The sequence below is a fragment of the Chiloscyllium punctatum genome, chromosome 1 (assembly GCF_047496795.1).
Source record: "Chiloscyllium punctatum isolate Juve2018m chromosome 1, sChiPun1.3, whole genome shotgun sequence".
Classification (NCBI taxonomy): Eukaryota; Metazoa; Chordata; class Chondrichthyes; order Orectolobiformes; family Hemiscylliidae; genus Chiloscyllium; species Chiloscyllium punctatum.
In genome coordinates this window covers 43710558-43725159 of record NC_092739.1, presented here as the reverse complement: position 1 = coordinate 43725159, position 14602 = coordinate 43710558, and the positions used below count along the sequence as shown (strand labels likewise).

At 39.5% G+C, this 14602-nt stretch overlaps 1 protein-coding gene across 11 annotated transcripts in view; it reads right to left on the bottom strand.

Annotated features, from left to right (window-relative positions):
• LOC140457064 (septin-11) overlaps positions 1-14602 on the bottom strand; it is a 128254-nt gene that overhangs the window by 97269 nt on the left and 16383 nt on the right. For 9 of the 11 annotated variants that reach the window (XR_011953328.1, XM_072551069.1, XM_072551375.1 and 6 more), the window contains exon 2: positions 9420-9548. Coding sequence is in view for 10 of the 11 variants with exons in the window: in XM_072551069.1 (XP_072407170.1) it covers positions 9420-9446 (27 nt within the window). In the remaining variant the exon portion in view is untranslated. Of the gene's footprint in view, positions 1-9419; positions 9596-9838; positions 9856-14602 lie in introns of those variants that run through there. The other 2 variants (XM_072551239.1, XM_072551157.1) reach the window with 2 other exon arrangements.

The following is a 14602-nucleotide window of genomic DNA, read 5'->3' as shown; positions in this document are numbered from 1 at the left end:
TGGAAACCATGAGGTCATGATGATTTCTCAATTTGTATTACCTTGAGTTTTTAAAATACTGTTTCCATATTTCCATTAACTTCAGTGAGGTCTGACCTTTGATTCATTATTCCCTATAATGTCAAGTATTTTATTCTATTACTCTAAGGTAGAGAATGACAAAAATTACTTCTGCTATATTCTTGGTTTAATTTGTATTGTACCCTTATCTACTTTCAAAGGCCTAAATTATCCTTGACTAAAACTTTCTGTATTCATCTTTTCACGATGTTGACTAGGAACTGTGGAGGAATAAGGAATTTAGGGATGATTTCAAGCTAATTAACATTCACAAAAAAATCAAATGCAGGAATGGCAGTGGCTTTCATCTCAAGGGATGGGAATTCAAAATTGGAGTGGAGTTATACAACAAAAGGTACATGGGACTTGCACATTCATCAAAATTATAGAGCCTTAAAGAAATAGGTTATGAGACTAGTTTGCATATTGTGAGCATCACCAGCATTTATTGCCCATCCCTAATTACCCAGAGAATTGTTAAGAATCAACAACATTGCTGGGGGTCTGGAGTCAGTTGTAGGTCAGACCAAATAAGGACAGCAGTTTCCTTCCCTAAATTAGTGATCCAGAAGGGTTTGCCTTCATAATCGATAATTGTCATCATTATACTCTTAATTCCAGATTTTTAGTGAATTCAAATTCCACCATTTGCCGTGGCAGGATTCAGATCCAGATCCCCAGAACATTACCTGGGTCTCTGGATTAATAGTTTAGAGATATTACCATTAAACCATCGCTTTCCCTAATCAGAATGATGAAAAATTGAAGGAATGCTGTACTATCAGATGAGAGGAAACATTGTACTGTTTGTCCACTTAGTCACATTGCACATACTGGAAAAGTAACTTATTGGTTTTAAAGCTTAGGCCATTGCAACTCTGAAATTGAAATCGGGTACCATTTCAATGCAAATTATTTCTTTGAGTCAACTGAACATGAAACAAATTCTGGAAAAATGTTGCTAAAATAAAGACAGCACTGTTGGTACAAAACAAACTTCCATGTTCTGATGGAATATAGGCAAAAGGCCACAAAACACATTAATACAGAAAAGACACAAAGAACTAATTTAATTTCATTACTTCTCTACAGAGTCTGGCTCAGCAAATTTCCCTGGTGAGCAGCTGTGCCAAACATGCCAGGCCTAACCCAGCTTCAATCCTGAGTTGATGAAGAGTTAACCAAACTCATCCAAGGAAGCAAAATATTTTTGAATCAACCACATCAAAGATGGTATTACATACCTCTGGAGCAGGCAGGACTTGAACATGGGTCTTCTGGCTCAGAGGTGGGGACACTACCAGCATACCACAAAAGCCCTATATCCAAGAAAGCAACAAACACATTACAACTGGTCGCAGTTGCCATCAGTTAAACAACAGCAACTCCACCAAAGGCTTTTGGGGCTTGTGGCACAGTAGCAGCGTCACTACTTATGAACCAGGAGGCTCAGGTTCAAGTCCCACTCACTCCAGAGGTGTGCAAGAACTGCTCTGGACAGGTTGATTAGAAAATAGCTATAACATTAGGGCTAAGCTACAGATCAGCTGTATTAAACTGCTTTTGCTTCATATATCACTTGATGACCCTTACTAACGAAATTATATCAACCAAGCCTCCTATGAAGATTCTTGTAGTACAGTGGTAGTGACCCAATGTTTGAGCCAGTCAATTTGAATTTAAATCCCAAATGCTTCAGAGATGTGTCATAACACATCTACCTTGGGATTAAAAGTCTCTACATTCAGGAAAAAGGTCAACCAAACTCCGTACTTAAAGTGGGTAAATCAGACAGGGCTCCTGTTCTGATCATTAATAGCTGTTTTGAGCAAACTGTTCTTCTGATCAATAGTAATCCTTCAGCAACATTACTTTTCAGAAAATAAAAGCTGGACATAAATCTTATTGATGTTTTAAAGTCTTGTTTCCTTCAAAGAATAGTCAACTAATGCGAAACACTGAGATGTCTGGAGGACATGAAAGGCACTATACAAAGGCAAATATTTTCTTCTCTTCCATGGGGCAGGCTGATAAGGAGAGAGAACTGGACAATAAAGTCCAAGTAAAATTGCATTAAGAAACTAATTTTCAGTTACTTCATTCTTTCTAGTGAACAGGCACAGTAAGATCTATCTGACTGCCATCATCCTAATAAGTATGCTTGGGTTAAGCAGAAATATTACTGACCGAATATCACCACGAAAGGTCAGACCTACTGTTCTCAGATCAGGACAGGCTCCCTTACACCAAAAAGCAGTGACTATTTGTATGTAAAAGGGTTATTTATGAGAGGAAGTAAAAAAATACATAAATGCTCACCTAAGTAAGTGAGGCAAAACAATACTGAATCATACTGGTTTTATGATGATTCAGATAGCAGTATGCACAGCAATCATCCTTGATAACAAATACGTACTGTACAGCATTCAGCCTGTGGTACTGAAGTAATGAATAGACAATACATTGGATAAATTCCCATGCTTTAAATAAATTGATAACAGCATGAAATGTCAGGAGGGACACCAAACATTCAAACTGCAGCATGATATCAGAAAGATGAGGTGAAAGTATCTTTGCAGACATGTTTCTCTTATAAGAATGTTATCTTGGTTTTGAATTCAGCTTGTATCTTTGAGCCAAAATACTTACAATGCAAACAGATATGAAAAAAACAAATTTATTAAATTTGTACAGAATTTCAAGTTCACCATTACAAACACATCAAACATCTTGCACAAGCCTCTTATCTCCATTCGCCAGCCAACAAAAAAAGTATTACAATTAGAAAAGGCTATGCTGTTGGAGTTGACCATTTTCTTTTGACACTTTCAGTTAGCAAGAGGTTAACAAACTCTTAGGAATTATTGCTATCAAACTAGAATTAGAGTTAAAGCCACAACTTTAGCAGCCATGGAAGACGATAAATTAATTGGCAGGTTGCCTCTGACACTGAAGATCCCCGTCAGGAAGTGGTTCTCACCAAATCACCAGAGTCAAGTCAAGAAAAAGCTAGATCCAGGAGCTAAAAACCATACAGCCACACCCAGTGCTCAGTCAGCCCAAAATGCTCACTCAAGCCATTTTAATGCTACTCCCCTCTACAATTGTTGAAACATGTTTGAAAGTGGTAAGAAAGATGTGATAACTAATTTGTTTAAAAAATAATCTCCAACTAGAAGTAATTCTGCGAAACAACTCAGTTTTCTTTCCATTCACTCAACAGGAAGCATCTGGTGATAAAGGATAACTGCCCGCGTATTTGCATTTACACTGAATTAACAGATATAACTTTAAAACTATTGCAGATGTGCAAAAAGTACACGTGCCATTTATCAGTCACACTTGTGACTTCAGGAAAATGTGTAAAAAGTGCCAAAGTAAGAGAAAAGCTGGAAGTACACATGTGGTCTTCACACAGAAAACGAAGCATCAATTCACTGACAAGACCAAAAGTCGGAGATGTGACTAAACTGCTGTCAGCAACTGTTTATATTTTCTCCTCTGGTACCAAGCAGAGAAGAATCACCAAACAAATTGTCCTCTCAAGGAAAGTGCTTGTGCCTCCAGTAGTATTTGTATTAATTTGTTTACTTCCAAAGGGTCAACCACTCTCTCACTAAGAAAGACAAATTTCCACAAATGTGGTCAAAATTATTTGCAATTATTGTTTTGTAACGTCATGATCAAACTTGCAATGACAAAGATTTATAAAGTGTAAACAAAGAACATCCTATGGTGCTAGGAATTTGCTATGAAAGATTTAAAAGGGAAAAACAACTAACAACAGTGACTAAGCTAAAGCCCCACGTTGAGATGTGAGAGAAACACATGGTGGAATGTAGAAACTCACATCCGGATGTAGGTTTCCGGCCACAGCCAAGATCAAGAAGGTGACCAGACTTTGAATCTCGGAAATTAAAAATCACACAACACCAGGTTATTGTCCAACAGGTTATTTGGAAGCGCTAGCTTTCGGAGTGCTGCTTCTTCATCAGGTGATTGCCCGAAAGCTAGTGCTTCCAAATAAACCTGTTGGACTATAACCTGGTGTTGTGCAATTTTTAACTTTGTACACCCCAGTCCAACATCGGTGCCTCCCAATCTTGAATCTAGGAGGACACTTCAGGTTACAGCACAACGATGGATAGGGACAAGTGGAGACTTCTTATTTTTTTCTAATAAGCATTCTCACTCCTCTCCCGGTCATTTTTGTTCACCAATAGCATAGCTCATACTGTTACCCTCCCTTTTCTGTAGTACTTCTTCCTTCTGATCCAATTACGTGACCTCTACCCCTCTGTTTCTCTATATCAGTCTATCCTTGTGTTTCTGACACTACACCAGTCATGGAAATGAACAAAGAGGATAGCAGGATGATTAGGAACAAGCACGTTCTTCTGTTAATACTCATTTCTTTGGACCAACATTTGTTAAACAATTGAAGCTAAAGCCAAGGATAACAGCACAAAGTTTTGGACTGGGGACATGTAGTGCTGCATGAATCATTAGGCTATTTATGCAATGGCTCAAGGGATTTACTGTATATAATAGATGCAAAACTAAAGCAGCAGCTATTTACTACAATTTTATTTTGATAATGTGTAATTTACCAGTCACAAAATTAAACAATTTGAAATATTTTTGCCCAACTAAAAAGCTGCTTTAGAACCAGATTATCTCCTAATGATATGATCGTAACTTAGTTAAATGGTTGAATAAAAATTGCTTTCCAGCAGTGGGCAGAGTTTCCAGGATTTAATGGGACAGAAATGTGTGCTTTGATTGGTTGAAGGTACTCCACATCACTGATAATATTCTCTTAAAATAAATCCTGCCAATGATTCAACTATTTCCTGTGTACATCACATATGAAAAATCTAACATCTGTGCATGCTTCCTCTCAACTCTTTGGGTAATTTCCCATGCCAATATTGTGTACTGCTAATTCTCTGTGTTGTAATTATATCCTTTCATCAGTAGAAGTGTTTCAGTACTATCAGTGGAAGGCAAATGTAATCATAGATGACATATCTATAGGAGTAGTTCCATCACAAATTGTTACTTTCCATTATCAATTGGAGTGACACGCAATCTGTCATAATCAATGCTCTGCACCAAAAAATGCCAAGTCACATGAACAGAACATCTCTAATTGTACATAAGTTTGCTTATGGAATAGCTGCTCTTTGTACTCCAACCAACCAGTATTTTTGTGCCGATTTATTCCAGCAGCACATCAACCACACCACATTCACTCAACTGTGCATGATTTTGATAAGATGTTGCCACCATATCCCCCAAACTATCCTCCACAATTAATGTGAGCGCCAAGCATCCAAATCTGGGTTACTGGTTGATGCTACCATGAATGTCCACATTTTCAATCTCTCCCTTCACCTGAGGGGAAATGACCCTCAGGTTAAACCATTACCAGTCGTCTCTCTCTCTCTAATGAGATAGCAGCCTTATGATCATTAGGACTATGACACATTTTCTTTTTACTTTATTGTCATCCAAGCACACAGCCAATACTTTCAGGAGAGAAAATTAAATTGTTCTAAGCTTTCTCTACAATACTGGAAGTAGCCACAAGTCAATAAGTTGAAAAATAGAAACTTGGAATCTATTCATTTCTGTGAATCACACAGTAACAGTTAAAGCAATTTATATTTAGTTTCTGAAGTGAAAACCTCCATTTCTCAGTAACTCCATGATTATGAACGGCAAAATATTTGACTCATGATCACAATATGTGCTTTGTTCAAATTACTGGGAAATGATCTGTAATTCAGTTATCTATTCTGTTCCATGGATGTTGCTGTCAGCTATTATTATGTTCTTCCTTTACCAAAATCTGCCTTTGACAGAACAGTGTAACTAGTTTTTAACCGTTATATGTTAACTGTTTTTGTAACAAAAAGTCAACCATGACCATTAAAAACAAATTTAAATGCGTTTATATGGGATCCTCAAATCGACAATGATGCTCCCGATGTAAGAAGTGAGTATATTTCTAATTTACTCAACTGCACACAAGATACTTTAGAATGTCCTAAAACATGACAAAATACAAGAACATTAACTCTGTATTTCCTGTACAAAATGTTTATTCTAGAGGAATATCCTACAATAGCATTGTTCAAAAGCAGAACTCCTTACAAAATTTCTATCATATTTAATAGCCCTACAAAAACAGAAGTACTACTAATATTGTCATGACAAAGTATTTTCTAAAATTATTAGACACAAAAGTAATATACAGAACAAATTGTCAGAGCGATTCACACAGCATAGACTGTTATGCCTTTTCATTTCCATCTGCTACAAACATTCCAAACTTGCATCATTACTCTCTTAAACTCACTATGCCATTACTAGTCATAGGCACAACTGCTAAATCGTCCTTAAAAGTAATCATTCTTGAAAGCACAACACTTGGATCACTGTCTGGCCAGAACTAGACCATTCTTCATAGCATAACTATCACCATTCCCTGTTATAGTTCTGACTACTTTTAAATTTGTTGTTTTGAAAAACCCCAATCTTAATTTTTCTACTCTTTTTAAAGTATTGCTGAGAATATTCACATCTTGTCAAAGCTATGAGAAGTGAGTGCTGATTGATTGAGGCATTGGCATGGAGAGCGGCCCACTTTGATGATGACTGACAGTTAACTGTCAACCTTCATTTAAAATTTAAACTAAACAGACTGACTGTGATTAGTCAATGCCTTAACCAGAGAAATAAACCAGAAAATGGGTGTCATCGGTTTTGTTGAGAAGAAACAGAGACAACATACACAATTACAGCATTTAAAAAGGCATCTGGATAGGGACATGAATAGGAAGGGCTTGGAGGAATATAGGCCATGTGCTGGCATATGGGACTAGATTAGGTTAGGATATCTGGTCGGCATGGACGAGTTGGACTGAAGGATCTGTTTCCATGCTGAACATCTCTATGACCATGACTCTATGTCCTTCCTGTCTGCAAAAGACAACACTCGATTTTAATATTTATAGCTTTTACTATGCACAAATACATCCCATTCAGAGCAAAAGAAGCCACTGCAATACCTCAAATGGTTCTTCCAAAGTATACTACAATCTTCAGGAATTCCAGGACTTCATCCTTGTCTGGGTCTCACTATCATTTATACACTGTTTCCTTAGGTGAGCACTGCTGGTACATTCTGGTGTTTGCCACCTTTATCAGTACACAGCATTGGGTAGGAGTTGTTTGAGGTAATTCATTGCCACAATCCACCTTTGTCTTGGGCCTAACTGGTGATTAATTGTGCAGGATACACAATAAAGTATGCATCGAACATAACTAGACATATGTGGTTGTGGTGCTAGATAGCTGCAAGACACAGATTTCAGCTCTGGCTTGGATATAAAGCTAGGATTATGCATTGATCTTAGATTTTTTTAAAAGTTTATTGCATAATAGCAGTAAGGACAACTACATCTGGCCAGGCGTAATTACTAGAAACTTAGGAAGCAAGTGCAGAATCATCTGCTCCCTCCAAAAACTACAGTATAACTCCTTGTCCCCACCCATAGTGTCTGGCATCAGTAGAATGAGTGGAGTCGATGTAAAATGAACATTAACCCTTTCAGAACAATTAGTTTATGCAATCATTTTCACATTTTTCCTTCATAATAATACATTTATGCCAATTTGTATTATGGATCAATGTCAATCTCACAGTTTCAAAGACCAATGCCAAATCTGCAGACCATCTGGCAAATATCCCACTCTAGATAAATTAATTTCCTTCAGCTCAAACTTCACATATCCTTTTGGATTTGTGCCTGTACCAATATATTGCTATCCCTTGCCCAAGATCATTCTGATCAATACATAATCTAGTTTTATATCCAACCCAGAGCTGAAATCTGTATCTTGCAACAGATCCAGCACCACAACCACATAACTTCCAGTTAACGTCTGCACACTACTTATTTGGTACTACTGGTAGAACCCTAGTTCACTTATTCAGCACCTTGAGGATAAACATTCTGAACAACATTTTTATCTGCCTTCCATCAGCATAAAAAAAGCTGAGACTCTTAAATGAATCCGCCTAGGTGTCCTAAGTTCTGTTCCCAGCAAATAAACTTTCAAGATTCTTTGGCTTGTTTTCAATTCTGTCCACAGCTACATTCCATTCCAACTTAGCGATTTTAAACTCCACATCAGATCATCCATTTGTCTTTGCTCAAGCTATTTAATACTGCTTGTTCTGTACTCTATTCGTTTCAGCAACGACAGTATACTGTCATCCCCACCTACAATTATTTTTCCTTGCTATTGTTCTTTCTTTTTACTGCCATTCTAAGCTATCTTTTTCACACTGCAGGCTTTTTTAAAAATTAACCTGAAGGCTGTAATTCAATTAAGTTTTTCTGGGTATGTTCACTCATAATCGGGCTTGTATTTGATTGATCCCACGGTCAGAAACTCTGGTATTATGGTTTCAACCATTAGTAATTAATAGCAAACGTCGCATATTATCCAACTTTTAACGGGATGTCAGACAAGCCCCACCCCTTGGCCTCTACCTCCTCAAACCAAACATGTTAACAATCGTGATCTGCCACATGGCAAACGGGAAGAAAATTTAAGCAGTTCAGGGGAAGATACAAAGAACCCTCTCCGTATGCAACTTTACATATGGGTGGAATAAAATGACTGGGATGGATAAATTTGTAAGATTATACCACGAAAATTTGGGCACGGGATCTTTACACCAGCCTTTAGTCTGAATCACTAATCCTTTCAGACAAACTGAACTTTTACAATTATGAAAAGTGGGGGGCAAAAGAAGAAAATATCGTGTTCGGTTGATGAGCCAGTGCGGGAGTACAGCTCTCGAACACAGGCCCCTATTTGCCCACAACCTTCGGTCTGTATGTGTTTGGAGGGGAAGCTCATTGAGCACTGAGCTGACTGAAGGCAGCAAGAGGGAGGCATCCTATTCCAACCCATCCGGTCTAACGGTGGCCTGTACAAATTAAAAACACATTCCCCTCTTCTCCATTCAGCCCTCACGGCTCTTTCACCCTTCAAACACAGCACCATCAAATAATCCAGCATCCAGAACGACGCCATTTACACTTATTAATGGAAAAGGTGGGGTGAGCATGCCTTAATTATACTCGCCTACCTCATCAATAAATACAAATACTCTGCTGCCTGAAACAACAAATTAAACTGCCACACACATTCTTAACCCCTCACAACGATACAGTTTGGCGGTATTTAATTGACAGAAATAGAACAAACAAACCCTTCCGCAGCTCCGGGTTAAAAAGCCAAGCAAGATTAGACTTTAAAGACAAGGGTGCACTCACGGGCTTCCTCCCGACGGCAGCTGCCATCGTGGTTCGCTATTACTAAGGCTCTGTGCAAAGCCTCTGTTCCTCTGAGTTGCTTCCCTTTCCACACGAGTTGCAGCCTCTCCAATCGCTCAATATGGCATCCTGCACAGAGAGAGAAACTGCTCTCATACACACATTCAGGCAGAGTCGGGGGGGGGGGGGGGGGGGTGCAGCACGATCCACAAACATAACCTGCAACATCGTATCCGGTTGGTACAACAAGGTATCCCTGGCCAACAACTGAACACATGGTGATTTCATAAACCCCACAGAACACAGAGGTATGAAACGCGTAGGATCCCGCTATTATAACATGAAAAGAATTCGCACCCCTCCTGATTACAGTGACTTACTGTGGCCCGGGAGAAGGAGGCGATAAACAAATACATTACTTTGCAAGGGTGTTCTTGGAAGTTGGTTGCAAGCAGATACTTCTTCAGGTTAAATAAAACAAAAACGTTTCTAGCGGCAGGACATTCCTCAGAATTGTACCACTTAGATTCACTCCATAATTTGGAAGTACACACTCATTTGCAATGACGAGTAGATGTCTGAATTTCATGTAGAATGACCGCAATGTGTTCTTAACCACATGTAATTATTTGGTCCAGCATATTCGGTGACAAGAAAGCAAAACTGAACTAAACTGAAGGTGCTGGACATCGAAACAAACACACTCAAAAACCTCGAAACATTCAACAGGTTTTAATTAAATTAACATTTCGGATATAGACCTGACAGACTGGGGAACATAATGTACATCCTCAGGAATTATGCATGCCGGAGTTTACCTTTGCATTAGTGAATGTATACCTTGAGCTGACTGAGGCACATCAAGCTCCATTTAGCTATCTATACTCTCCACTCAACACTTGAAGCGAATAATCGCAGGCATCATGGCATTTTGTTTGCATCATCAGTGATGCAGATCTAATTTTAATTGTAAAGACACATACTTTTTGTTCAGACACAGCACTCGGATTAATGATGCCATCTTCATGGACATTTAGAGTGTGATTTACTCTGGCAGGTATTTTACTGATGCAATATTATTCCATTCATTGATCTATCGAAAATAACAGCAGTTGGCATCAGGGTACAATTTAAACACATCAATGTAAAGACCAACTAAAATTTTCCTCAAAAAAAACTACAAGAGTTTGTGCTGTAAAGAAATGTTAGGAAATGGTTGATCAATGAATAAAATTCAATTTTAAAAGAAAATGCCTTGGATTGGAAAAAGGCAAATTGACCAGGATTTCCAGTCTTCAATATTGCTCTGTAACCTTGAGGATCTGGCACTCAAATGAGATCATGATCAGACTTAACTGTATGCCCCCTGCTGCCAAATATCTCATCATGGCTCATAAATGAACAACCACATCTTAGATAAAGTACTCATTCCATGGCTAACAGTTTCCACAACTAACTTTATACTTGCTGGTTTACAGGTCGACATACCATGCTTTATTTCTTGTTATAGAGTCATACAGCACGGAAACAGACCCTTGGGCCTAACCTAACCTGTTCCTGAAGAAGGGCTCACGCCCTAAACGTCGATTCTCCTGCTCCTTGGATGCTGCTTGACCTGCTGCGCTTTTCCAGCAACACATTTTCAGCCCTAACCTGTCTGTGCCGACCAAGTTTCCAAAACTGAACTAGTCCCATTTGTCTGCGTTTGGCCCATATCCCTCTAACATTTGCTATCCATGTACCTGTCCAGATGTCTTTTAAATGTAATTGTACTCACCTCTACCACTTCCTCTGGCAGCTCATTCCACTTCCTCTGTGCGAAAAAGTTGCCCCTCAGGTCCTTTTAAATCTTTCCCCTCTCACGCTATACCTTTATCCTCTAGTTTGGACTGCCTACCCTGGTTAAAAGATGATGGCTATTCACCCTCTTACGCTTCAGGGAAAAAAGGTCTCAGCTTATTCAGTCACAACATCAAGCGCTCTAGTCTCAGTAACATCATTGCAGATCTTTTTTCACCCTTTCCAGTTTAATAATATCCTTCCTATTGCAGGTTAAAAATCACACAACACCAGGTTATAGTCCAACAGATTTATTTGGAAGCACTAGCTTTCGGAGCACTGCTCCTTCATCAGGTGGTTGTGGAGTATAAGATTGTAAGACACAGAATTTATAGCATGAGTTTACAGTGTGATGTAACTGAAATTATATATTGAAAAAGACCTGGATTGTTTGTTAAGTCTCTCATCTTTTAGAATGACCATGTTGGTTTCAGTTCTTTCATATGTAAATCCCAGAATTTTTTTACAGTTACGTTCTCAAGTGAACTTTAACAATAGGTGCCATGTCGGCCCAGATAATAAATTGAAGGTGTGAAGTGCCCTATCTGAGGCTGTCTGTGCTCCAATGTTCAGACTGATTCTATTTCTAAAAAATGGATTTACAGATTCTTACGTGGATTCATGCATTTGCAAAGTTAAGAACTGATTAGGGATAGTCAGCATGGCTTTGTGTGTGGGAAATCATGTTTCACAAACTTGATTGCATTTTTTGAAAAGCTGACCAAGAAGGTAGATTAAGGCAGAGCAGTAGACATTGTTGATGTGGACTTTAGCAAGGCCTTCAACAAGGTTCTGCATGGGAGACTGATTAGTAAGGTTAGATCATGTGGGATTCAGGAAGATACAAAATTGGCTTGATGGTAGGAGACAGACTGTGGTGGCAAAGGGTTGTTTTTCAGACTGGATACCTGTGACCGGCAGTATGCTGTAAGGATCAGTACTGGGTCTACTGTTGTTCATCATTTATATAATCAGTTTGGATGAGAATATAGGAGGCATGGTGAATATGTTTGCAAATGACACCAAAACTGGTGGTAGACAGTGAAGAAAGCCATCTAAGAGTTAAAGGATGGTGATCAACAGAGGCAGTGAGCTGAAGAATGGCAGATGAAATTTAATACGGGTAAATGTGAGGTGGTGCATTTTGTTAAACCAGGACAGGACAGTTAATGGTAGCGCCTTGGGTAGTGTTATTGAATGGAGAGACGTGGAGTGCAGATACATAGTTCCTTGGCAGTGGCATCACAGGTAGACAGCGTGGTGAAGAAGGTATTTGGCACGCTTGCCTTCCTTGATCAAAACATTGAGTACAGGAGTTGGGATGTCATGTTACAGGGAGGCTGGTATAATTACATTTGAAAAGCATCTGGATGGTTATATGAATAGGAAGGGTTTGGAGGGATATGGTCTCAAGTGCTGGCAAATGAGACTGGATTAATTTAGGATATCTGGTCAGCATGGATGAGTTGGACTGAAGGGTCTGTTTCCATCCTGTATATCTCTGTGACTCTATGACTCTATAGCTGTACAAGACATTGGTAAGGCAACATTTAGAATACTGCATACAATTCTGGCTGCCGTACCATAGGAATGATTTGGAGGTGCTGGTGTTGGACTGGGGTGTACAAAGTCAAAAAACACACAACACCAGGTTATATTCCAACAGATTATTTGGAAGCACTAGCTTTCGAAGCACTGCTCCTTCATCACGTGGTTGTGGAGTATAAGATTGTAAGACACAGAATTTATAGCAAAAGTTTACAGTGCGATGTCACTGAAATTATATATTGAAAAAGACCTGGATTGTTTGTGAAGTCTCTCATCTTTTAGAATGACCATGTTGGTTTCAGTTCTTTCATATATAAATCCCAGAACATTTTTAAAGTTACGTTCTCAAGTGAACTTTAACAATAGGTATCATGTTGGCCCTGATAATGAATTGAAGGTGTGAGGTGCCCTGTGTGAGGCTGTCTGTGCCCCAATGTTCATCCTGATACTATTTCTAAAAAAGGGATTTACAGATTCTTGCATGGATTCATGCAGTTTTTGAGCAAAATAAAATGTACAAAAACACCTCACAAACGTATATGTGTGTATGTGCATATGGGCGTATGTGTGTATGGTGTAGTGGGGTCTCCTGCAGTGTGACATGAACCCAAGGTCCCGGTCAAGGCCATCCCCATGGGTACCAAACTTGGCTATTAGCCTCTGCACAGCCACTTTGCGTTGTTGCCTGTTCTGAAGTCCGCCTTGAAGGATAGTCATCCGAAGGTCCGAGGTCGAATGTCCTGGACCATTGAAGTGTTCTCTGACTAGGAGGGAACACCCCTGTCTGTTAATTGTTGTATTGTTTCCATTCATCCATTGCTGTAGCCTCTGCTCAGTCTTGCCAATGTACTATGCCTCAGGGTATCCTTGCCCACAGCGTATTGGATAGACAATATTGGCTGAGTCACAGAGTACCTGCCACATACCTGGTGGGAGGCGTCCCCATATGTAATGGTGGTATTTATGTTGTCATTGACACATCTTGCAGCATCTACCATGACAAGGTTCTATGGTGTTGTCCTGAAAGCCAGGCAGTTTGCTGTAAACAATGATCTGTTTGAGGTTTGGTGGCTGTTTAAAGGTGAGAAGTGGAGGCGTAGGGAAGGTCTTGGTGAAGTGTTCATCATCATTGATAATGCGTTGCAGGCTGCGAAGGACATGGTAGTTTTTTGGCTCCTGGGAAGTACTGGACAATGAAGGGTACCCTGTCAGTTGCAGCTCGTGTCTGTCTCCTGAGGAGGTCATTCCAGCTTCTTGCTGTGGCACGTCAGAACTGGGGATCGATATGTAGAGCATCATACTCCATTCTTATGAGGGCATCCTTGAGTACTTCCAAGTGCCCGTCATGTTCCTCCTCATCTGAACAGATCCTGTGTATGTGCAGGGCTTGTCCGTAGTGGATGGCTGTTTTAATATATTTCAGGTGGAACCTGGAAAAGTCTAGCATCAGGAGGTTATCCATGGGTTTGCGGGAGAGTGGTTTGCTGAGTGCCCATCCTTGATGGAGATGCATGTGTCCAAGAATGAGACAGGTACTAGAGAGTAGTCCATGATGAGTTTGATGGTGGGATGAAACCCATTGATATCACTGTTGTTTCAATGACTCCTCACCATGGGTCCAGAGGAGGAAAATGTCGTCAATATACCTGGTGTATAGTATTGGTTGGAGGTCCTGCGTAGAGAAGAAGTCTTGTTTGAACCACAGTGGAAAACATTATCACCACAAGGAAGTCGGTCATCAACTTATCAGACCACACCCTTCAACTGGAAGAGATTGAAGTTATTAGCAGGGTCTC